The sequence below is a fragment of the Crocuta crocuta genome, unplaced genomic scaffold (genome assembly GCF_008692635.1).
Source record: "Crocuta crocuta isolate KB4526 unplaced genomic scaffold, BGI_CrCroc_1.0 scaffold129, whole genome shotgun sequence".
Classification (NCBI taxonomy): Eukaryota; Metazoa; Chordata; class Mammalia; order Carnivora; family Hyaenidae; genus Crocuta; species Crocuta crocuta.
In genome coordinates this window covers 14,695,757-14,721,120 of record NW_027551571.1, presented here as the reverse complement: position 1 = coordinate 14,721,120, position 25,364 = coordinate 14,695,757, and the positions used below count along the sequence as shown (strand labels likewise).

The window sequence follows — 25,364 nt, the reverse complement described above, 5'->3', positions numbered from 1 at the left end:
GGCCCTGCACATCCAGAATTCCACTTCAGAGCTCATTCAGATTGTTGGCAAAGTCCAGTTTATGTGGCTTTGTGACTGAGGTCCCCATTCTCTTGCTCACTCTGAGCCAGTGGTCCCTCTCAGCTCCTAGCGGTCACTCTCCATTCCTTTCTAAATGCTCCTTCTTCAAACCAGCAGTGGTACTTCTAATCCAGTTAGCACTTTGAGTCTCTAACTTCCTCTTCTCCCACCAGCCAGAGGAAAACTCAGATTTTGAAGGACTTCTATGATTAGGTTAGACTCACCAGGATAATTACCTTTAAAGTCATCTCTGCTCTATAACGTAACCTAGTCATGGGGGTAATATGTCATCAGATTTATAGGTTCCATCCACACTCAAAAGGGAACGAATCCCAGGAGGGCAAGGATTATTTGTTTCATCTTAGAATCCTACCCGCCACAGACCACCTATTTTCTGCTGCTCTTGATTGCTATCTCTGTCAGAAATCCAGTATCCATATATGTGTAGTCATTTCCAGAAGAGTTTTTGTAGAGTCACTATTATTTCTTCCTTAAATATTTGGTAGAGTGGACCAATGAAGTCCTCGTGCCCTGGAGTTTTCTTTGTGAAAAGGCTTTAAATTACAAATTTAATTTCTTTCATATAAGACTTTTCAGGTTATCTGTTTTCAAGTAAGCTTAAAATTTTGTCTTTGTTGTAGATTTTATTCGTTTTTATCTAAGTTGTTGAATTTCTTGGCATAAAATTGTTCCCAAAATTACCTTGATTATCCTTTTGGTGTCTGTAAAATCTATAGGAGGTCACTTCTCTTTCCTGATATTTGGTAATGTTTTATGTCTCATGTCTTCCCACATGTTTTTTCCTGATCAGTCTGGCTAAAGGTTTATCAATTTTACTGAACTTATTCTTGGTGTTATTTATTTTCTCAGTTGTTTTTCTGGCTTCTAATTAATTAATTTCTGCTATGAGCGTTCTTGTTTATTCTGCCTACTTTCAGGTTAATTTTCTTTTTCTAGTTTCTTACGGTGGAACAGAGGTCATTTAGTTGAGATCTTTTTCCACTTATAAAATAGGGTTTTGGTGCTTTATAAACTGCTCTCTAAATACTGCTGTGGTCATGTTCCACAAATTTTGATATGTTGTGTTTTTCTTTTTATTCACTTCACAATACTCTTTTATTTCCTTTTAGATTTCTTCTTTGACCCAGGGGTTATTTAGAAATGTGTTACTTCATTTCTAGATATCTGGAGCTTTTCCAGATATCTTTCTGTTATTGATTTCTAATTTGGTTCCATTATGGCCAGAGAACATATTTTGTATGATTTTATTTAAATGGATTGATACATCTTTTATGGACCAGGATATAGCTTAACTTGGGAAATGCTCTGTGGATACTTTAAAAGAATGTATATTCTGTTCTTATTGGATAGACTGTTCTATAGATGTCACTTTGGTCAGGTTGATTGATGATGTCATTTTCTGTATCCTTAGTGATTTTCCTCCCTAACTGTTCTATCAATTATTAGAATATGTTAAAGCGCCTGGGTGGTTCAGTCAGTCAGTTAAGTGTTCGACTTAGGCTCAGGTCATGATCTCACAGTCCATGAGTTCCAGCCCCGTGTTGGGCTCTGTGCTGACAGCTCAGAGCCTGGAGCCTGCTTCGGATTCTGTGTCTCTTTCTCTCTCTCTGCCCCTCCCCAGCTTGTGCTCTGTCTCTCTGTTTAAAAAAATAAATAAATAAAAATAAAAGTTTATAGAAGATGTCAGGGCACCTGGGTGGAAACATCCAACTCTCAGTTTCAGTTTCAGCTCAGGACATGATCTTGCAGTTTGTAAGTTCAAGCCCTCCATCAGACTCCACACTGAGAGTGTGGATTTTCTCTTTCTCTCTGCCCCTCCCCTGTATGTGCTCTCTAAATAAATAAATAAACAAACTTTTAAAATTTAATTATTAGAGGATGAGTATTGAAGTCTCTGACTATATTTGTGGATTTGTCAATTTCTTTTTATATTTCTGTTAGTTCTTACTTCACATACTTTGAAGTTCAAACATACCAGGTGCATGAACATTTAGGACTTTTATATATTCCTGATGAATTGACCCTTTATCACTACAGAATCACCCTCTTTATCTCTGGTAATATTATTGGCTCTGACATCCATTTTGTTTAATATTAATATAGTCATTCCACTTTTCTTTTGACTAATGTTGCATGATTTATCTTTTTCTGTCTTTTTACTTTTAGCTTATTTGTGTCTTTATATTAAGATCCATTTCTTGTTGGCAGCAAATAGTTGAATCTTGCTTTCTTACCCACTCTGCTTTTTGATTTTAATGTAAAGACAATTTATATTTACTGTAGTTATGAATAGGGCTGGGGTTAAATCTTCAATCTTGATATATATTTTCTATTTGTCTCCTATGTTCTTTGTTCCATTTTGCTTTTTTCTACCCTCCTATGAATTAATTGGACATTTTATCTCCTTCATTGGATGATTAGTTATTCTTTGTTTTGCTGTTTCAGAGGTTGCTTTAGGATTTGCAATGAACATTTTTAACTTTTACAGTCTGCAAATGACATACCACTTGAAGTATGCCATAAGAAACTTAACTACAGTAAGCCTTTTCTCCTTCCTAGCATTTGTGATATTGTTGTCATATATTTTACTTTGATATGGTATTACTATTTTTTAAAGTCAATTGTCCTATAAAAAGATATAAATAACAGAAAAATTGTATTTTAAATTTACCCACATAATTACTATTTCTCCTTTTTTAATTTTTTTATTTTTGAGAGAAAATCCCAAGCAGGCTCTTGGGCAGGAAAAGTCTACCATCTTTTTGCTTCAAGTATTTCTCATAACATTTCTTTTAGTTTCAATGGTAGTTAATTCTTTTAGTTTTTGTATACCTGAAAGCCAATTTTACTAACTATAAAATTCTAGATTGGCAAGGCTTTTTTTTCCCCCTTCATTACTTTAAAAGTGTTCTTCTGTTGTCTCCTAGTTACATCATTTTTAGAAGAAATCTTCTGTCATTTTATGTCTTGGTCCCTCTATAAGTAATACAGTTGACCCTTAAACAATGTGGGCAGTAGGGGCACCAACCCCCCAAGCAGTCAAAATTCTTTATCTAACTTTTGACTCCCCCAAAATTTAACTATTAATAGCCTGTTGAGCAGAAGCCTTACAGATAACAGAAACAGTCAGTTAACACATATTTTGTAGATTATATACTATATTCATACAAGAAAGTAAGCTAGAGAAAAGAAAATCATAAGGAAGAGAAAATATATTTCCAGTACTGTCCTGTATTTATCAAAAAGAATCTATGTATAAGTGAACCCACACAATTCAAACCCATGTTGATCAAGTGTCAACTGTGTGTCATTTTTCTCTGTCTACTTTTAAGATTTTCTCTTTATCACTAGTTTGAAGGAATTCATTAGGTACTTTAATATAATTTTCTTCATGGTTCTTGTGCTTTGGGATTCTTTGAGCTTCTTGGATTTGTGGGTCTATGGCTTTAATATTTTAATATTTTTTCTGATTTTTTTTTGTACCTCCCTCCTTCAAAGACTCTAATCACGTAGTATATGACGCCACTTGGAAGTTCACTTGTGGGTCATTGATGTTCTGTCCTTCCCCTCCTCCTCCTCTCCCCCACTTTCTTTCTCTCTGTGTTTTCTTTTGGATAGTTTCTATTTCTGTCTTCAATTCACTAAATTTTTTTATGATGTCTACTCTACTCTTATCCCATCCAGTGTTTTTTTCATCTGTAGAAGTTTGATATGAGTCTTTCTTATATCTTCCATAATTTGATTTAACATGTTCAATATTTCTCACTTCTCAAATATATGGTATAGGTTATAAAACTTTCAATATCTGAAAATACCAATTTTTTAAATAGGTTAATTTTGATATAATTAAAATGCCATAAAACTCACTCCTTTAAAGTGCACAATTCAGTGGGGTTTTTTTAGTATAATCTTAAGAGTAGTGCAACCATGACAACCAGTCTGACTTTAAAATATTTTCATCACCTCAAAGGAAACCCTATGCCCATCACTTCCCGTTTCTCCCTTCCCCCAGTCCCTGACAACCACTCATCTACTTTCTCAATGTATTTGCCTATAGTGCACATTTAATTATAAAAGGAATTATACAATATGTAGCCTTTTGTGGCTTGTTTCTTTCATTTAGCATGATGTGTCCAGAGTTCATTCATGTTGTAGCATATATTAGTACTTCATTATTGCTCAATAATATCCTATTGTATGGCAGTAGCATATGTTTATTTTCCATTTCTCATTTGATAGCCATGCATTTGTTTCTACTTTTTGGTTATCACAAACAATGCTGCTATACACATTGACGCAAAGCTTTGTGTGGACCTCTGTTTTCAGTTCTTTTGGGTTTGTTGACACCTACAATCGCAATCGCTGGATGTATGAGGTAACTCGATATTTAACATTTTGAGGAACTGTCCAACTGTTTCCACAGTGCCTGTACCAATTTACAGTGCTACCCACAATGTACGAGGGTTTCAGTTTCTCTGCATCCCTGTCAACACTGGCTTTTGTTTGTCTTTTATCTTGTAGCATCCTAGTAGTGATGTGTGATGTGGTATCTCATAGTTTTGATTGCATTTCATTGATGGCTCATGATGTTGAGCATCTTTTTACATGCTTATTGGCCATTTGTACATCTTTAGAGTAATGCCTGTTTAAATCCTTTGCCCACTTTTAATAAACTTTTTGTCTTTTTGTTGTTAAATTGTAAGAGTTCTTTATATATTCTGGATACTAGATCCTTATTAGATGTACAATTTTCTTTCATTCTGTGGGTTGTCTTTCACTTTCATGACAGTGTCCTGTAAAGCTCAAGCAGTGTTAATTTTTATGAAAACCTGTTTAATTTCCCTTTTGTCACTTGTGCTTTTAATGCCATATTTTAGAACCCATTGCCTAATCTGAGATCATAAAGATTTTTCTTAGGTTTCCTTCCAAGAGTTTTATAGATTTAGTTGTTAAATTTAGGACTGTGATCCATTTTGAATTAATTTCTGTGTATAGTATGAGATAGTGGTCCAGCTCATCCCTTTGCATGTGTATATCCAATTTTCCCAGCACCATTTCTTGAATGTTAACCAATTTTATTATCTTTGTCACTTTGGGGTCAGTTTTTATTAATTTTTTTTTCTTATCTTGGGTTGTATTTTCCTGCCTTTCATACTCAATAGCTATTTATGGGATGCTTTACATTGTTAATTTTACTTTGTTGGATGCTGGGTACTTTTGTATTTATGGTGATGTTCTTAAGCTTTGCTATGGGACAGTTATGTTACTTGGAAATAGTTGGATCCTTTCTGTTCTTGCTTTTAAGCTTTGTTAGTTGGTTGCAGAACAGCATTTAGTTTAGGTCCTTCTGCAGATCTCTGGAGCTTGCTCCCCACCCGCTCCTTCAGCGGCTCTCCCTCCTCCACTACTCTGCCCTACAAAACCACTACACTGAACTCCCCATACCAGCTCTGCCTCCTTGTTTGAAAATGTGCCCAGAATGTGTTTTAATCAGCTGTGGCAATATGACAGACATGGAGGACAGCTGCCTTTGGAATAAGAGTTTATTACCCACAGCTCCAAGAGGAGTCAGGGTAGAAGGAAGGTATGAGGAAGGTGCAGGGATGCTAAGAGTCATCTTATTTGGAAGGAGAGGTTATAGGCACTGATTAATTCTAGACCACAATAGAAAAAAATATGTCTTACAAAATTTTAGGTATAGCTAACCAGTGTATAAAAACAGAATGTATGCACTCAGACTATTAGTGAAAAGAAATTTTTCAAAGATAGTAAAGGGGCTCCTGTGGCTCAGTTAGAAGAGCATTCAATTCTTGATCTCAGGGTTCAAGCCCCACGCTGAGTATGAAGATTACTTACATGAATAAATAAACTTTAAATAAATAGGAAAAGAAAACATCATTCACGTGAAAGCGTGTGGAAAGAAGTGTTACAAATCACAAGGAAGTAAAGCATATACAAAACAGGATGACCGGAGTCAGACCAAAATACCTTTTTGATCAATAGATATGACTATGTTAAATCCTTTATTTAAGAGATACTTTCAAATTGCATTTTTAAAGAAGTCTACATATGATTTAAAGAGACATACTTAAAATGAGAAAAGATTGAAAATAAAGAAAAGGAGATATATATATACCAGGCAATGGANNNNAAGGCAAAGTGACGATAATAATACCAATCAAATGAAAAGGCACACAGCGTCGAATGAAAATTTTCATAGTAGTACAAGTAAGCCATGTAAATTAATATTGTCTCTCATTTTCGTCTTCTTTCTTACGTATGTGACATCTTAAAAGAGAGAGGGTCAATTTTGCTCATTATGCAGTCAGTACAATGGGACTAACCCTCGTTAAAAGTGCTTAGCCTTTAAACCTACTTTAAACCCTTTTAGTTGTATCTTTAATTTTTAAAAATAGGTCAGGATAGCTTCACATTAGTAACTGCATGCAGTTTCCCTGGTATATATGATTTATCTGTGAAAGTCTGTGCTTCTAATCCTTAAATCGTAAAAACACACTGATCAGGTGCACCACACACCATCTGCTGCGGTGTCTGATGTCAGGCCATCATACTGCTGTGTGTTGCTATTGAGAAAGGCAGGTGAGGAGAAGAGCAGGTTCTTTTGTAGGACGTGCTCTTGCTTCCAGAGGCCTTGCCCATTACCTGACTCACACACCTCTCTTGGCCTCAGCGATATCTCACATCATATGATGCTTGCTGAAAGGAAAAGGGGGAACAGGAATTAAATACAGTGAATTTGATATGTGTGTTTGCTCTGCGTATTCCCAGTGTTTGACTTTTTTTTTTAATGTAGCTAATGCTGCCTACCTTGGAGCCCAAGAAATGATGAAGGTGGTGGAGAGAGACAACGAAACCATAAGGACACATTTATCTAAGGTAATCACTTTCATGACGCAAAGTAGTAAGTAGATGGGCAGCAAAATTTACTAAGCATGAAGGACTAGAACTGGTTAGAGTCTATAAGACCACAAGGGTTTGTAGATTTTTATACAGAGTTCTACTTCTAGTTAAAATAAGGCAGTTCTGGGGTGCCTGGGTGGCTCAGCCTGGGTGGCTTCCGACTTCAGCTCAGGTCATGATCTCATGGTTCGTGAGTTCGAGCCCCGTGTTGGGCTCTGTGCTGACAGCTAGCTCAGAGCCTGGAGCCTGCTTCACATTCTGTGTCTCCATCTCTCGCTCTCTGACCCTTCCCTGCTCATGCTGTCTCTCTCTCTCTCTCAGAAATAAATAAAAACATTTAAAAAAAATTTTTTTTAATAAAATAAGGCAGTTCTGAAAGTTGCGTAGGAAGGAAGTAAAGCTGATTACATACTTAAATATATACTTAAATATACTTTACCACCTGTTTTTGTTAGGTTTTTTTTTTTTTTCCAGAATCAATGATTCTCTCTAGGGCCTTATACTGAGAAGACTCTCAATAATATTTATAGAATAAATGAGTTATATTAATATGTGAGTAAAACACTGGACAAGAACTGACATCACTGTGGCCTGTTGACTCAGCCTGTCTTTCTTTATTCCCCAGCGCATTAGAGTAGGAGTGTCCAGCTCCGACACCAAGACCAGATTTCTATACAAGCAGATGCAGAAAGGCAAAGATTGAAATATTTAGCACTTGGGAGTTACTGCTGCAGCTTAGCTAGAGTCTTCCACAAACACATTTGGAAGCACCAGTCTCCAAAACTGTGAGGGTGCCATAGCCTAGAATATGTCTAAGTACCTTGAATTTAGGTGGCCCCAGTACCCCTGTGGCATCACTTGTCTGTCTGTCCATCCTGAATAGGATAGAGCTGCACTGTCTAAATAGGATAGCCGCCAGCCACGTGTGGTTATTCGTGGCTGGTCTGAAGAGAGATGTGCTGTGAGTGTAACACACACATTGGATTTCAGAAACATAGTACCCCAAAGGGATAAAATATTTCATTACTACCTTTATATCAATTACATATTGAAATGATACTATTTTAGACTATTGAGTTAAATAAAACAGATTATTAAAAGTAATTTCGTCCATTCCTTTATAAATTTTTTAATGCAATTACTAGAAAAATTTAAATTACATCTGTGCCTTTATATTTCTGTTGGGACGTGCTAACACAGAGCTTTATAGTCAGTGCTGAACCGTGACATCTGCTGGGTATAATACAGTGAGCCCTGCCGAGTGACCAGCACACCAGGCCCAGGAGGCTACAGACTACAAGTAAAATCTTAGATACCCTCCCCTGGGGTTAGAATGTCTCGATAATCTTTGAGACATTTGACTTAAACTTGCCACAGTGTTAATTCATATTTCTAGAACCTCCCAATACCATGATCTTAAAGCATAAAATGTATACTTGTTCTTTAAAAAAATATTCTCAGAATATTGATCTATAGTAGCTTCGCTCAGAGAAAGACTTTTGAAAAATCTGTGTTTGTCTTTATGGCCATAGTGGTCATCATTTTCTAAAATAGCATTTGGCTAGAGATTGAAATTTTGAAGCCAGAAGGAAACCCTCACTCGCTGAATGGGGAAGGTTGGGGCCTCAGAAGGACACTCTCTCCAAGCCTTTCAGCTGTTTCCAGTCATTGAAGGATGTAAAAATACAAGAAAAACAGTATTTTATTTTTCAGCTAAATTATAAGTGAATTTGTTTCAAAAATGAATTTAATTTCTCAAGGCTAGAAGTTCATAAAAACAACTCAGTTCCCAGTTAATAATAAGACTGGCGGATGCTCACTTCCAAAATTCACACTTGCTGAATGACTAGACCCATCATGTGTCAAAGCCCATCTTACCACCTGTGGAAGCCAGCTGCTGTAAAAGACTCATCATATCTGGATTCTGTTTGTATGTTGTGCTCCAAAAGAGGTCAAAAGAAGGTGCTAACTTATTCCTGGCCTAAGTTAAATCCATATGCAAGTGTAATCATTCCCAGATCGAAGTCTGCTTACGGTAACTGTGTGAGGACTGTAAGTTTACTGAAACTTTCAGGAGAGAAATATGGGAGTATAATGGTAGATGGCAGGCACTTCAAGGTTAATATTAACACAGTCACAGGAATAAACTTTTCCAACTACAGAAAATTGTTTTAAGATAGCATTAAATGTACTTTGGAATATGGGAGAGTAAGGCATTGTTTAGTTTAATGATGCAAAACTACCTTGCAGTTAATTGATTATCGTTTGTACTGGCTAAGTTTGATCTCTCCACTAGAATAATACAGTTGCAATTCCTAAGTGAAATGAGGTGCAGAGAGAGAGGAAGTTTATTGCAACTTTTTTTTTCTGTAATGAAAAAAGAGGAAACATGCTGTAATTTAATATTGGTAAAAGTTGAATCAACATATGCCTCAGTCTTGCTTAACAAAATAAGGAAACTTTAAAGGGCACATACTTTTAGGAAGATGGTAGGCATTGCCTTTGCCTTCCAAACAACCCTGATAAGTAGTTCAGCTTGAAAACCGATTTCCAAGACTAAATCTATCCCTTTTTAGATACTCTAGTCAAGGATACCCTGTCCATTTCAGCCCAAACATAGGCACTCAAAAACTTCATACCTATCCAGGACTTGTCCAGTGTGAAGATTTTTTGAGCATAAATTTTGTTGCAAAGACCTTTCAGTGTGTCTCAAATATTCCACTAATTTTAAAAACAGTTCTAAAAATGCATCTTTGTTAGCTAAAACATGGAAAGAGCCTAAGTGTCCATCAACAGATGAATGGATCAAGAAGATGTGGTTTATCTATACCATGGAATACTACATGGCAATGAGAAACAATGAAATCTGGCCATGTGTAGCAACACGGATGGACCTTGAGGGTGTTATGCTGAGCGAAATAAGTCAGGCAGAGAAGGACAAGTATCATATGTTTGCACGTATAGGAGGATTAGGAGGAACTTGACGGAGGAACAAGGGGGAGAAGAAGGGGGGAAATGGTGGGGGAAAGGGAGAGAGGCAAACCATGAGAGACTCTTGAATGCTGACAAAAACTGAGGACTGATGGATGTGGGGGGAGGGGGGGATGGGCATGGAGGAGGACACTTGTGGGGATGAGCACTGAGTGTTATGTGGAAACTAATTTGACAATAAACTATTTGTAAAAAAAAATAAAATTAAATTAAAAAAATAAAATGTGCAAAGAGGGAAAAAAAAATAAAAATGCATCTTTGTGCCATCCACTCAGGAAGCCATAAGATAGTCTAAAATAGTCTCTCTGCTATATTATGTGGATGGCTCTTGGATTCTTTCTCATCTCCTAGAAAACTGTCATACTGTAATCACCAGGCTTTGGTTCTAAATTCAAATTTTCTACCACTGGATTTCCATTGTCCATATGAAGAGAATTTTTTTATCTTTTTGAAGAAAATGGACCTTTTCAACTATAAAAAATCTACTGGGCTGATTGCCTGCCTTTCTTTCCTTCCTTCCCTCCTTCCCTCCTTCCCTCCTTCCCTCCTTCCTCCCTCCCTTCCTTCCTTCCTTCCTTCCTTCCTTTCTTCCTTCCTCTCTCCCTCCCTCCCTCCCAGGTCTATAGACTTTATATACAGTATCAGACAGTTATGTTTGTTAGCAGTGCTTTAATACTATATCAAATTATTTCCCTTTCCTGAAGCAAATATACCAGACTCATAGTTGTTGCCAAAAGACTATACTGTGGTCTGTGGCATCATAGGTTGTGTTCTTTCTTCACCTGACTGAATCCTATCTGCCCTTTAAAGTTTATTTATTTAGGGGCACCCGGTGGCTCAGTCAGTAGAGTGTCTGGTTTCTGGTTTCGACTCAGATCAGGATCTCATGATCCTGAGGATTCATGAGTTCAAGCCTCACATCCACTTTCACGCTGACAACACAGAGCCTGCTTGGGATTCTGTTCCTCCCCTCCCCCCCACTCTTCCCCCACTCAAGCTGCTGTTCTCCCTCAAAATAAATAAACTTTCAAAAAAATATTTAAAAAATAAAGTTTATTCATTTATTTTGAGAGAGAAAGGTGAGAAAGATAGAAAGAATCCCAAGGAGGTTCCATGCTATCAGTGCAGAGCCTGACGTGAGACTCAATCCCATGAAACATGAGATCATGACCTGAGCCAAAATCAAGAATTGGACACTTGACTGACTGAGCCACCCAGGCACCTCTGGATCCTATCTGTTCTTTAAACCTTGGCTCCATTGTCATCTCCAGGAGGCCTTCCCCAGCCCCTGGTTTTGGTTAGGTGTCCCTCTCCCAGTTCACCTGGCTTCCTGTGTAGTTATAATATGACATTTATCACAGAATATTTAAGTGGTCGGGTTTGCCCTTTCCTCCACTTGCAGGTCAGGAACATTGTTTTTCTCATCTTGATATCTCTAAGACTCAGGACAGTGTATGACACCTGCTGAGTGATCAACAAATGTGCATTGGATGGATGGATGGATGGATGGATGGATTGATGGATGGATGGATGGGGAAGCCACCAGCGTAGAGAATCTAAGCCTTCTCTGTGCCATGCATCTTGTTGGCTCTCTCATGTATGGATCCCTATGCAAAATAATTTGTTTAAGTGCATGAAATACGTATATGAAATTACTACAAAAAAGCAATTATACTGAAGTAGTACTTATCAAAATACTTAAAAACAAATTTGTGATAGATAGTATGTGCACCTTTATTAACACATTAAATAATGAGATATAATAGCAGTCAGAACTAATATTGAAAATATTTACTTATTTTGAGAGAGAGCATGTGCATGAGTGGGGGAGGGGCAGAGAGAAAGAAAAAGAGAATCCTAAGTAGTCTCTGCACTGACATCGATAGCAAGGAGCCTGATGCACAGCCCAGTCTCACAAACTGTGACGTCATGACCTGAGCCAAAATCAAGAGTCGGACGCTTAACTGACTGAGCCACCCAGGGTAAATTTGTAGCAATGAGGATAAATAACTTTTTAGTTATCTTCAACAAGTTTACTGTGATTTGAAAACTTCCATAATTTTATAGGTGACAAAGTATAGGTGTTCCTCATACTACTATCATTTATTGCCTGTATACATATTTGAAGGAAATACTAAATCATAGTTAGAGGTTAGCAAAAATAAAGATGTCCTCTTTTCCCCAACCAAGTGTACTTTACCCCTCCCCCACTGCCACCACTTGTACACAAACCCACACGGACACACAGACCCCAGTGAGAAGCCCTGTCTGGGAGACACAGGAATATAGGTTAGGCAGCACGGTGTTGTGGCTTGCACGCTGGCCTGAACACAAGAAGCCATGAGACGTTACACTAAAAAGACTAGATTATTTTGAGCTGCTAGAGAACCATTGTAGGGTTTAAGCAAGGGATGATATTCAAAATGTTTGACAACTGTATTCACAGACACTGACTCATCAGACACGTGCCATCTGTGAACAGCCAGCCAGTTGAGAGCTACCAGTTCATACCAGTCAGCCCTAGGAGTGTGGCTGGATTGACAAATGAGAGGGATTATTTGAGGGCGGAGGGAATGTATGGAAAATATGGAAGAAGAATGAAATTTGAGATAGAGAGATCATTCAGAAGGCTTTAACAAGGACTCAGGCAGTGGGATGGGAGCAGAGAGGAGGTAAGATAGGGAAAATTTAGGAAGTAGAATCAGAAGCACTTAGTACTTGCGAGCAGACTCTGTAACTACTGACCTGCATTGCTGTGGGCCAGCATAAAGATGCCCTTCGTGTGTGCATGTTGGTTCACTGATTAAAGTTTTGAGTCTATAAAACAAGAAGAAGAAGGAACAGCAGTAGCAGCAGCACTTAGTACTGATAGGACATGAGAGAATGGAGACGGAAGAATCTCAGATGATTTCTCTGTATTGAGATCGGTGACAAGGTAGGGAAGGAGGAGGAGGAGCAAGTTGGGGGAGATGGTTGAAAGAGTAGTTCCTTTGGGTACTTTGTTTGAGATACCTGTGGGACACCCAAGTGGACACATGTCTAGCAGGTAGCTGGCCAATGGGCTGTGAAGCTTAGAACAGTAGTCTGGGCTGAATTTTGATTTGGAAATGATAAGGATAGAGTTGAAGCCATGAGCTGGGATAATAGTAAGAGTAGGAAGTAGCATGTGGAGAGAAGACATCTAAAGGTTGATCCTTGGGGAGCACAGCTCAAAACGTTGGGAGAAAGTAGAGGAGCTAATGAAGAAGATGGGAGTGGAGGGGGGGTGACAGCAGTGAGAACCAGAATAGAAATAAACTCAAGGAAGAGAATCAACTGGACATTTTCACCACCCCTGTCTCAATTCTTTGGCGGAACCCCTGGGGTATGTTCTGCTTTATGAGGCACCTGGTGTGTCTGAGGCAAATAGGAGGTCAGCATTCCCGTGTTCTGTCATTGTTCTAAACTGTAAGGGAATATATGTCTCATTCACAGAAAAGTGAATTAGGGTTTGGTTTAGAAACTTGAAGTTTTCATTTAAAACTCACTTAGGAGGGAAATTCTAAACTGCCGTGACCATCTCTGGCCTAGGCGTATGGAAACAGCTGGTGTGTGCTACTGCCAGACCAAATCTGAGCATCACTGTCGGTCCGCAGGGGTCTAAAATTGTTCCCAGCGAGAACACACGAGGTGCCACTTTCTGACAAAGGCAGGTAGCAGTAGAAGGGCCACCCCTGCGCCCAGAGGGCCAGGCCACAGTGTGGTTTGGGAAAAGGGGCAAAGCGTCCTCAGGAACAAGAACCCCTCTGCTACGGCTTTTCCCCCATCCTGCTTAGCCCACCTGAGCCCAGAGGTGCTCGTTGCCTTTGGAAACAAACGCTGTGCAGTTGTTTGCAGATTTGGGCATGCAAATCCTTCAGACATGCACACATCCTGCTCGGCGGAGCATGGGAAGTGCTGCCTGGACCAGCTAACCAGGACCGCCTTCCGCCATGCCTCAGTCTGAAACTGATTGTGTTAGTTCTGCCTGTTTCACTTGAAGCCTGTTCAGAATATCATAATCATCCTGGAAATACATAGGTTTGTTTTTATCTCAATCATTTTGACCTTGAGAGCTTCATGGTATATATGTGAGCACACCCTGAGTTCTCAGGTGAAGGGTGATTGAAAGGGGTGGGTATGCACTGGGGAGCAGAGTCCCAGCCTGGGGTTCAAACCCCAGCTCTGCCGCTTGCTTACTTATGTGACCTTGGTTAAGTTACTTGACCTCACTCTGCCTCCTTTTCTCATCAATAAAATGGGTTAGTAGTAGCATCTAGTATTATACATTTGTTACAAAAATATAATGCTATAATAATTCATATAAAGACCTTTTAAGAGTATCTGTCATGCACTAAGTATTCAACTAGAAGTTTATTACTATTATTATAAACTTAGTTACACCCTAGATGTGCCTCTGAGTGCTTTAAAAAGACTATTTGCTTAACTTCTCCTCTCCCCCACCCCACCACACACACACTTCTTCCTAGATATTTTCATTCTATAGTTAAAGATTTTGGTAATATTAAATATATAGCCAAGAGATCCTGGAATGCCTTAATCCCATTCTAGATCCCAGCCACTGCTTCCCTTGAGATGCCTGAGGGAAATGTCATACAGGAATGAACAGTGAGAAAGGAATGCACAGGAGCATTTCATCTTTACCAGGACTTGGGCCAGTACCCTCATGGAGAAAATTCAGATGACCTTGGCCATTTCTCTAAGTTAGTTAAACAGGACCCTTCAGCACATCTGCCAGTTTCCCGAGGCATATGACCAGGGAGAAACACAAACACAGGTGGATAAATTTGTTTCCAATGCCTCATGCTCTGTAGCCTCACCAGAGGGAAATTGATGCCTCAGGTCAGCTTCTTAGTCTAGTCCCTGGTAAGAAAGAGACAAAGCTAATCACTGGCTGGTCCAGTGCCTTCCATCTGGGAGTGAGTGGGTTCTGGCCCTTTCTGCTTGAGTGACACGGAAAGGAGAGAGCCCCACTTTGCAAGCCTGTTGATGCACACTCATTCCACTCACTGGAGAAGAGTCTGGTCAGTAACCCACCGGCCCTCCACCTCCTCTGGTGGCTTGACTCCCACCTACTCCCCGAGGTGCCTGTAGAAGGGAGAGGGCTCAGTGGTGTCCCCCCATCCTCAGCCACTTTTCTTAATATTTGGGGATTTTGATCCTCATGTTTTCAAGAATGGTAATTGAGCCAATTCTGGATAAAAGAAAGAAAGGACACAAGGTAAATTGGAAAATGAATTTCCTAAACTACCTCCCTTTCTTTAACAACTCTTCAAGTCCTTAAAAAAAAAAAAAATGGTTGCTCAGAAAGACTACAGTGAAATTGTAAAGCTTTGAGACTGTTCTGATCCCAAGAGGAATACGATTTTTAAATAACTGAAGTGAAGAGGCTTATGTTACAGAACAGGTCTCCTTCACACGTGCCGGTCTGACTTGGGGAGGGGATGAGCAGCAAGCAGCCTGTTCTGGACTCCCCGGGGAGGGATGCAGTGCAGGGATGCTTAGTACCCTGAGCCCGGGAAAGCTGGAGGGGGTGAAAACAGGGAAATAAAGGCAAGACAGGGAGATCTCACTGGGAAGTACCTAAATGTGTATGGGTACTAAATCAACCCCTTGGTAAGCAACTGGCTGCCCCATATCTGATCTTTTGCTTCTTTGATCAAAAACAAAATAAATACAAAAAACAAACCCATACCTTTCAGGTGGCAGTTGTTTCTGCTTTTCAGAAACAGAAGGAAAAAGTGGAGAGATTAGGAATGACATAAGTTTCTTGACTTCTCAGAGCATGGTAGAGAAAACACGTCTCCTCCCTGAACATCTACACCATTGCTCTTTGATTACTTTCTCATGGCGGCTGCTTCCCCTGCCATGTGGCTCCAGCTCTGGGTACTCTTTCTAAAGAAACCTGCATGTGAACATACTGGGAAGCATGTTCATTCAGCACCCAGGAAAGCAGTGGGCCTTATCTCTGCTGCCCAAGGGCTCCGTCTGTGAGCCCTCTCAGGAGGTAAAGGGACGGTCTCAGAATGTTGGTGCCCTCCTTCATTTTGGAAGATACTCAATCACAAATACCCAGATGGCACTGCAGTGTAGGCTTCAGGTCTCAGTTATAAGTAAAAGTGGCTGAGAGTCTGCTTGGTGAGCTGAGCATGAGTGGCAGCTTGAAGACAGGGGTGTGCTTCACTGTTTGCTTGATGACTAATCTTAGATCTTCTACTAATGTCTTTCCCCATGATCTTTTCAGGGAAGTACAGTGTGTGTGTGTGTGTGTGTGTGTGTGTGTGTGTGTGTGTGTGTGTGTGTGTAGAGAGAGAGTGCATGTGTGCTATACATGATAATGTATATAATAAGACACTATGCTTTAGGCTTAAAGAAAGTGTATATTACTTGCATAGTTTCTGAGCCTGACTTATATCAAAAGCAGCTCTCAGAAGGAAATATATTTTCTCAAAAATTAATTTAAGGTCCTGTGGCTATTTTTCCTCTGACCTGAGCGCAACTCTCACTGTAAGGAAGAATCTAGACAGATTTTGCCCCCACAGGAGATCCGTTTGTCCGCATTGTCATCACCAGTACAACACCATCTGTCCATTAAGAGTGCTTACAATATGTCAAGTGCTTGATATGCTTTGTTTTCTAATCCTTACCACCTGCAAGGTGGCTGTTCTATCCCACTTTGCTGAGGAGGGAATAGGCACAGAGAGGCTAAGAAACTAGTCTAAGTAACAATACTAGTAGATAGAAGATCCAAAATTCCAGTGGGTGAGGGCTCTGCACGCTGCACCATGTTCGCTTCCTATAACTGCACAATCAGCTTGAGCAGTTTCACAGATTATTTTACCATAATAGAACACAAAGGCTTTATGAGAAGCCCTTTCAGTCCGAGCGTGATGGCCTGGAAACACGATTTACCCCCTGCTCTGGTCTACACTGTATCATGAAACAGACTGCCCGAAGACCACTTGAAGAGAGGAAGTTCGCTTTAACTGCCAAGAAGAACTGGCTTATACCAAACTTGGCTGCATGGTAAATTATATTCTAAAGAGCTTCTAAAATTCGCTTATCCATAAGGTTAATAGAATGAATGAATGAATGAATAACAGAAAGAAGTAACATTCCAGGACTATGAAACACTTACTTTTATTAGGCCTGTGATTCCTATAATGCCGATAGTCCTCTGGATTGTTGAATAGAGAAAAGTAATACAAATAGGGATTTTTTTCCAGTTTTATTGAGTTATAATTGACATAAAACACTATATTAATTTAAGATATACAACATAATGAATTTGATATATTTATACATTGCAAAATAATTACTACAATAAGTTAAGTTAACATAATCACCTCACATAGTTACAAATTTAAAGTTCTTGCTATGAAAGCTTTTAAGGTATTCTGTCTTAGCAACTTTTTTTTTTTTGTCTTAGCAACTTTTAAATATGCAGGACTATGCTGTTAACTATAGTCACCAGGCCCTGCTTTAGAACCCCCCCCCAGGGCTTACTCATAACTGGAAGTTTGTACCTTTTGACCACCTTTACCCAATCCTTCAAGTCCTCACCACTGTCCCTCCCATCTCTGGCAACTACCACTCTGCTCTCTGTTTCTGTGAGTTCCTTTTATTGTTAGATTCCACATACAAGTGAAATCATAGAGTATTTGTCTTTCTATGACTTACTTTACTTATCATAACACCTTCAAGGTCCATCCATATAGTCACAGACAGCAGGATTCCTTTTTATGGCTGAATAGTATTCGTGTGTGTGTGTGTGTGTGTGTGTGTGTGTGTGTACACCACCAGATAAGAGATTTTTGTGGGCTTTTTCATGTTCAGTATTTTAAGATATTATCATTGAAAATGATTTTTGTATGCTATCAGCTAAATCAAATATATAAACTTAGATCATAAGATGGCTTCTAGTATTTCTTTTGTTCTTTTTTAAAAAAAACTTTAATGTTTTATTTCTGAGAGAGAGAGAGAGAGAGAGAGCGTGAGCAGGGGAGGGTCAGAGAGAGAGGGAGACACAGAATCTGAAGCAGGCTCCAGGCTCTGAGCTAGCTGTCAGTGCAGAACCCGACACAGGGCTCAAACCCACGAACTGTGAGAACATGACCTGAGCCAAAGTCGGACGCTTAACCGACTGAGCCACCCAGGCGCCCCATAGTATTTCTTTTGTTCTTAAATCCTCTGTTAGTAATGCATAAAAGCCAACAACTCAAAATGTGTTCTTAAAAAAAGGTTTGTTGGAGCACCTGGGTGGCTCAGTCAGTTGAGCATCAGACTCTTGATTTCAGCTNCTCTTTCTCTAAAATAAAAAATAAAAATAAATAAATGTATATAAAATAAAAATAAACAAAATTTTTTTTTAAAAAATGTTTGTTGACTCCTTCAGACAGAATCCATAGTTTCCTACTTTGGACTCCAACAGTACCCCATACCTCTCTCTGCCTGTTGTGTTTAAGGGCCAGCGTGTACATGCCCATGTTCTTCCCTAGTCTGGCAGCTTCTCCAGAAGTGAGATTACTCACTTGTGAATCTCAACCACTTAGCCAATGGCAGATGGGAAATAGGGTTAGAGTCATTTTTGGTGAGACTGCTTTGAATCTGTTAGTTTCAGCAGCAAAAAGTGAGAGAAAAAAACCACCCACATGAGAAAAGACAAATGTGGCTTCTTGATGGTAGCAAACTGCAACAATTTGCAGGGACATAGCTCCTTAGGGGCATGCCGAAATGTTTAAGGAAAATACGTCTGTAAGCATAGACACTCTAGTAACCATAATTCCACCTTACTGCAGAACACACGGAAGAAAAGCAAAAACCACAGTGCTGAGAAGTCAAAATGTACAAAAACTGGGAGAATTAAATTTTGCATTTAATAGAGAAACAGATGACTTAACATGACAGCAGTTTGGAAACACGGAATAATTTCCATTCAGTAATGTGTACTTTTTATCAACGCTCATGCGTATCAAAGCTAGTGCCAGGGAAGAATAAAGCTACATGAAATAATTTATCTTCTTATAAACCTTTGAATTCAAACATCCTGCTGATAACCTGAGATTCTTAGTTAATAGTTCCAGCCATGTCCCAACACTTACAACACCCGTGACATGCAGAGCCCCAGAACTACATCGACTTCGAGAAGGCTGTATGTGAAGGTGGTTGGGTTTGCTCTTGCCCTTGATTGTCAGTTTTCATGGCCAGTTGAAGACTGCCCAGTCTTTCGGTTTTGTGTCTTCATAACATGGGTCAGTTCACTGTTAATTGTAAATATTAGCAAAGGGTACAGATTAGGAATGTTGTCTCTGGATTTATACCCCAGCTTTACAACCCCCTAATTGTTTGAACTTAAACAACTTAATCTCACTATGCCTCAGTTTCCTTTTCTATAAAATGAGGATGAAATACCTTCCTCAGTATTGTTGTAAGGATTCAGTGAGTACAGAGCTTAGCATGTTTTTCTCCATTTTTAACAGCTCATTATTATATGTTGTGATGGTTATTTGTTTTGATACATCAATATTATACTAGTACACATTCTTAACTACCATGCTTTGGTGTCTAGTTCTTTCTTTCTTTCTGCTTCACCTGACTCCCCCCACCCCCACTAGTACCTCCATACACCCCATACTTTTTCTGTTTCCTGTTTAGGGTTACAGATGCAGGGTCTTCTGTCCAGATCTATTGCCTGTGACTTATAATCTATAGGGACGGAAAGTATCTTGAGCCAGTGTATGTAAAGGCATTAGACTAACCACATGTTTTACTTGTAAGCCAAGATTTTCATAGAAGGCCACCCTTCAGTGAATATAGTCTAAAGAAGAACTTTAAAAAACCCCAAACAAAAAGACCGTACCCCACCATTACTTAGAGATTTAATGAAATACAGCCCACTCTAAATGGTTACTGGTCAGGGAGGATTGAGAAATAAAATTAGATGAACCTGTGGAAAATCTGGAATCCTCGCTGGTGATGCTGTCGTTACACTTTGTGTTAAGGTTCCTAGTACATGCCTTGGGTAGCTTAACTACATGGACATGACTTGTCTCTGGACGCCCTGAAGTAGGTATAAGGCCTTTGTAACCCATGTGTGTTATTCCTGCTCAACTTTCCACACCTTCATTCATGAGGGAAGGGATGGTGTTTTCCAGCTCATGAAGCTGGACTTTTCAGTGGAGACATTTCAAGTTGTAATTCCCTCACTGAAAAGCAAATGCTAAGCTCTCCATAGAAATAGTCTTTGAAATCTGAGGCAGAAAGCAGCAGCAGGTGCACACAGTGATGAGCCCTCCTTGTCAGAGACCCCTGGGGAGCTCTTTCTGCCTTGCTCTCCCTCTAGTTTGTCCTTCTGTGGTAGGGCTTTTCACAAGACTTCTCCAGCTTGGGCCGGTGTGAGGGCTCCCAGAGTACCTTTCTTGGCATTCAGAAATCTTCAGGCAAGAGAGTGCTCTGGGGTAGAGGAGCACACATGACCGACACAGGCCCAAGTCAGTACTTCGAGATTTCTCAGCAGTTTCATACTCTGAGGCAGTGCTGAACCACTGGGCATGCTGACTGTTCTGTAGACTACTTCCTGGATATAATTTAAAAGATTCTTGCGGGTAAGGATAGGTTATGCTTTAGAGAGAACCTAAAGTTATTAGCCCTATTGGTAGGTAATTAATGTCTGCAGGCAGGGTGCTGCTGGCTAGAATCATCACCCTCTGCTGATGGGGTTTGCAGTATGGCAGAGCTGTAGAGAGACTGCTTCCCAGGGGAAAGAACCAGGCAGCTGCCAGATTCCCTGTTCTCCAGCAACAGAAAGGACTTCATATGCCGCTAGGAGCCGCGACAAAATGAAGTTTGGTTTTAGAGGCTTTGGAGTACCCAGAAATGGATGTAGTAGGCAAAACACAGGAGAACAGGAAGAAGTGAGCAGCCTGTGAGCCACAGATCCTCTGCAGCTTTCAAAACTAAAACCTCAGGTGACACCCAGAAAAATCTCTATGAAGTAATTCAGAGTTAAGTCTGCAACTCAAGGTTTAGTTGTTAGTAACTGACTCTCTGGAGTACTGTCTGCATACTTTCCTCTTTAAAGTATTGTTTTAACTGTTCCTTTAAATATTGGTTAAGTCATAAGGTTATTGTAATAAAGACTGGTGTCTTTATCAGAGGAGTCTCCCTTGCCCACATTCAGATAATGGGTTTAATGACTATCAGAGCAAAATCACCTAGTGGGCAATAACACACGTGTCCCCCATCATCTTCCCAACACACCTTGACTGCTCCCATCTCTCTTTGCCATTGTAGCCAGAGTACGTGACCTGCAGTGCAGACGTGATCATGTCACTTCATTGTGTGAAGTTTTTTGTTAGCTCCTGTGAACTTCAGGTTCCCCCCACTCACTATCCAAAAGTAGAGCATTCCTATAAAACCTTTCAGAAGCTGAAATGGTGTAAAGCAAAGAAGTAATTACCTTATTTTATATGGAAAATTTTTTGAGTGTTCCCAGACCCAAAAATTAACCTCGCTTAGGCTTTTCAGATACTTTAGGACACATCTTGCTAGTGGATGCCCAAAATAAGTCCAGGTAAAGCCCACATGCTTGCAGACACAGTTCAAAGCTATAGTGGCTTGATGTGAAATGTAGTTCCGGGGGAAGGAGCTTGGTGGAGCCACTCTCCTTCTTCCAGGTGCGTGCTGCCTCTGGACCTGCCCACTGCCAAACACACACTGAACACAATTTCCACTTTTAGAATTATTCATAAAGATGAAAATCCTCTTTGGATGTCTTTCAGTTAATGAAAACAGGTACTAATATAGGTGTTTCATAAAAGCAAAGTGGCATAACATGAACTTTGGAAAAGCAGGAGACACCTGTATGTGCATATATACGTATGTACCTATACACATATACACATTCATGTATCTACATACATACACATGTTGGTGTGTGTGTGCGTGTGCGTGTGTGTGTGTGTATCATGGGCAAGTACAGATCAGTATCCTGTAAGGGTCTTAGTAATGTCTTAAAGGAGGCTTTGTCTCCATGCAGCTGCTTGCTGGCACCTGAAGCATGATTAGATCACCTGCCCACTGAATCTGCATACTCTTCTACTGTGTGGAGCCTGTTCATAGAAATTTTACAGACACTCTCAGGATTCTGGTCATTTTCATCTGCTACATTGCAAAGCTTGAGTCTCTCTGAATCCCTTTTCGATGCATTCAACAAACATATCCTTATGCCTACCATGTGGCTGCATGAAAACTGTGAAGTGTGTATGAATGGTCACTAGCCCCTCAGTGATTATGTCTCAGTAACTCTTCCTTGTCCTCCGCAGCCATCTCTCCCATGTCCATCCCACCCTCAATGTACACAACTTTGCTGGCACATCCTTTTAGTGAATCATGAGGGATCTGTCACTAAGACTCTCCCTCTGTGGGCATGGGTTTCTTTCCATCAGATGCCTCTTGATTCACTCTCATAAACCATCAAGGTCACTTCCTTAAGAGAGCCATGGTCTGGAGGGAGACTTGAGGCTGTCTTATAGGGCCAGGTACAGGGTCTGTCACCAAAGCCTTGCAGGTTGATGGTATCATGTTTCTGTTGGCAGAGGAAAGTGTTTTCTAATAAAATGTTTTTGTCTTGTGTTTTAGCTTACGTTTTACTATGGTACTATAGATGCTTGGTGTCCAAAGAAATACTATGAAGACATAAAGAGAGATTTTCCAGAAGGAGATATTCGACTGTGCGAGAAAAATTTACGTCATGCTTTTATCCTCCATTCTTCTCGAGAAATGGCTGACATGATAGCTGACTGGCTAAAGGATGATCTGTCCAAAATATAAGTCCTGACACGTGGAAGCATCACTGACCGCTAGTACATAGGAGTGGTAGGTGTGCTGTCTGTTAGTAGTGTACTTAGTAGGTAAGTGTTCAGTGTTAATGTTTGATGCTAGAAGACTTGGCTTGATGTCAGCTCCACACGGGCAGTTTATTCTAGTGGGCAGGATACTTGCAGACAAAAGGAGGTCTAAATTTCGTTGGTTTTAATTGAGTTACCTTGTAGAATAGGCTCTCCTAGAGGAAATTATGAAAATATAAAAGAGATCAGTGAATGCTAAGTCAGATATATAAGTGTATATGATTATGAGGACACACATTCCAGTAGCAGAAAGTGATAACTGGGGGGTCTTGGCAGTGGACCTGGGTCTCCCTTAAGCACAGAAGCTAAAGATCAGCCCAGACTAACCTTGTACGCGTCTGTCTGAGGTCATCAGAATCCAACTGGATGCCAGGCAGCCTGCAGGACCTCCCACACACACCCCAACCCCCAGCTCCTACCCATTACTACCTTGCATCGTGTCACAGGCCCCACAGCAGGGCCAACATCAGGGGACATACTGCTTGTCTCTATCTCTAAAAAGCTTCCCTGCGGAGGGAGACTTCCTGATCTTCCTGCATTGCACAGAGGATAAAGTTCACCAGACATTCCGCTGTTGAAGGAACCCAGTAAGAGCTGTTGAAGGATCCTGACTGTTCCTCCTGCCACAAGACAACCAGCAAGCTCTGGGCCAAGTCTGCCAGGTTGTGAGCTCGCTGCAGGCCCCTCTTCTGAAGGGCCCGGATGGGGAGGCCCTGGGTTGTCCCAAAGCTGGTCTATCCCTGCCTCGTGGACTTGCCTCTTCTGCGATTTTTTTCTAATAAAACTACACTGAGGGCCAGCCATGAGCTAAATACTGTGCTAGGCATTGAGGATAGAGTTCTTAGCCATGCCATGATTCTTTTCTTCTTCTGAAAATCATCTAGTAAGTAATTTTTGAGAGGGCATCTTTCAGTTGCTGAATAGAGAATGACCATAAATGAGTTCTACATTTCTGCCTTGGCTTTGTGAGTTGGAAAGAAACTGTTTTACTAATGCACCAAAACAAGCCATTCAATTATGTGAATTCACCTTCTCTGGATGCCTTGAGGACCAGTAGAGAAGAAGCTTGCTCTCCTGCCTATAGTAGGCTCACGATATTTCTGTCTTCCCTAAAATGACCCAATCCTGGGATCCTAGGAACCAGTAAATCCCACTGACAGCAGTAATAGTTGACAGTTGATCAAAAACATTCAGTTTTCTCCTAGAGGGACCCTCATGGCGTTATCATTCCTAAAGAACGATAGAATGTTGTCCTTCCTTTCAAAGCCTAAAGCCCCCTGATGAAAGCTCTGGCTCTGATATGCTGCCAACCCAGTGGTGAGGGGTGAACGAGTTACTGTCCCTTGGCACAGCTTCTGCATTGGAGCAAATGACTTCTCAGAGGGGAAGAGCCAAGCCCCAGGCAAGGAGTGCTCCTGGCCCTGGAGATAAACCAGGAGACACACAGGCCACTGGCACAGGGCTACACATGAAATCCTGATTGGCGGCTGTGTGAGTGGGCCTTCCAGAAATCTGGTGTTAGAAGCTCAGATTCACAGCTCTGAAGTGCCTTGCACATAGGAGATGCTCATAGTGCTAACTTGAAGCCCTTGACCAAGTCCTGGGTGAATCACACCTATTCAGAAAATAACATCCCCAGCTGTTCTTTCAACATTAGTTTGTATTACTCCGTCCACATGTATGGCATTATGTCTTACTGCAGTTTTTCAGAGCTTTAAAAAAATGATAAAAAATAGAAGAAGATACTGGCTTGTTTTCTGTTTATCATCTAATCACCAAATGAATTTTCAAAATAAATGTTTTACCAGCACTTCGGACTGCCTGGTCTGACCTCTGTGTGGGGGACAGGGGGCAGAGGGTGCATGGTACAGCCTGAACAGTCCTCCTGAGTTAGACTTGGACCCAAGTCTGTTGAATTTTCTCAATACTCCCTTTAGAGAAGGAAGAATCTAATTTCAGGAGATTGAAGTTCATTTTATTTCCTTAGGAAGCAAACACAGTACTTCATGTTTCCATGCATGTGTGTGACGTGGTAAGGTATGCAGGGACTCTGGAGGCTTCATCATCTGTGTGATTTTTAGACAACTTTCTCTAATTTCTCCATACGTCAATGTCCTCACTTATAGGATTAAAAATAATGTGTACCTCATTGTTGGAAAAATTAAATGGGATGGTAAAATTAAAGCATTTAGCACAATTCTTGACCAAGAGGATCTTCTTAATAAAGATTGGCTATAGTAATAATTATTATTATTAAACATCATTGTCATAAATAAACAAAAGACAAAATTGCTAAGCAGTAGATGAAATCCATTTTCCAGAAGCATTCAGCCACATGAATGGTCCCTGTCAAAGATTTCACTTCAGGGATGCCTGGATGACTCAGTCCGTTAAGTACCTGACTTCAGCTCAGATCATGATCAT

At 40.2% G+C, this 25,364-nt stretch overlaps 1 protein-coding gene across 2 annotated transcripts in view; it reads left to right on the top strand.

Annotated features, from left to right (window-relative positions):
• LDAH (lipid droplet associated hydrolase) overlaps window positions 1–25,004 on the top strand; it is a 101,822-nt gene extending 76,818 nt beyond the window's left edge. For both annotated transcript variants that reach the window (XM_077751037.1, XM_077751038.1), the window contains 2 exons: window positions 6,896–6,978; window positions 22,672–25,004. In XM_077751037.1, coding sequence (XP_077607163.1) covers window positions 6,896–6,978; window positions 22,672–22,863 — 275 coding nt within the window. In that variant the 3' untranslated portion in view covers window positions 22,864–25,004. The remainder of the gene's footprint in view (window positions 1–6,895; window positions 6,979–22,671) is intronic.
• The last annotated feature ends 360 nt before the right edge of the window (window positions 25,005–25,364 follow it).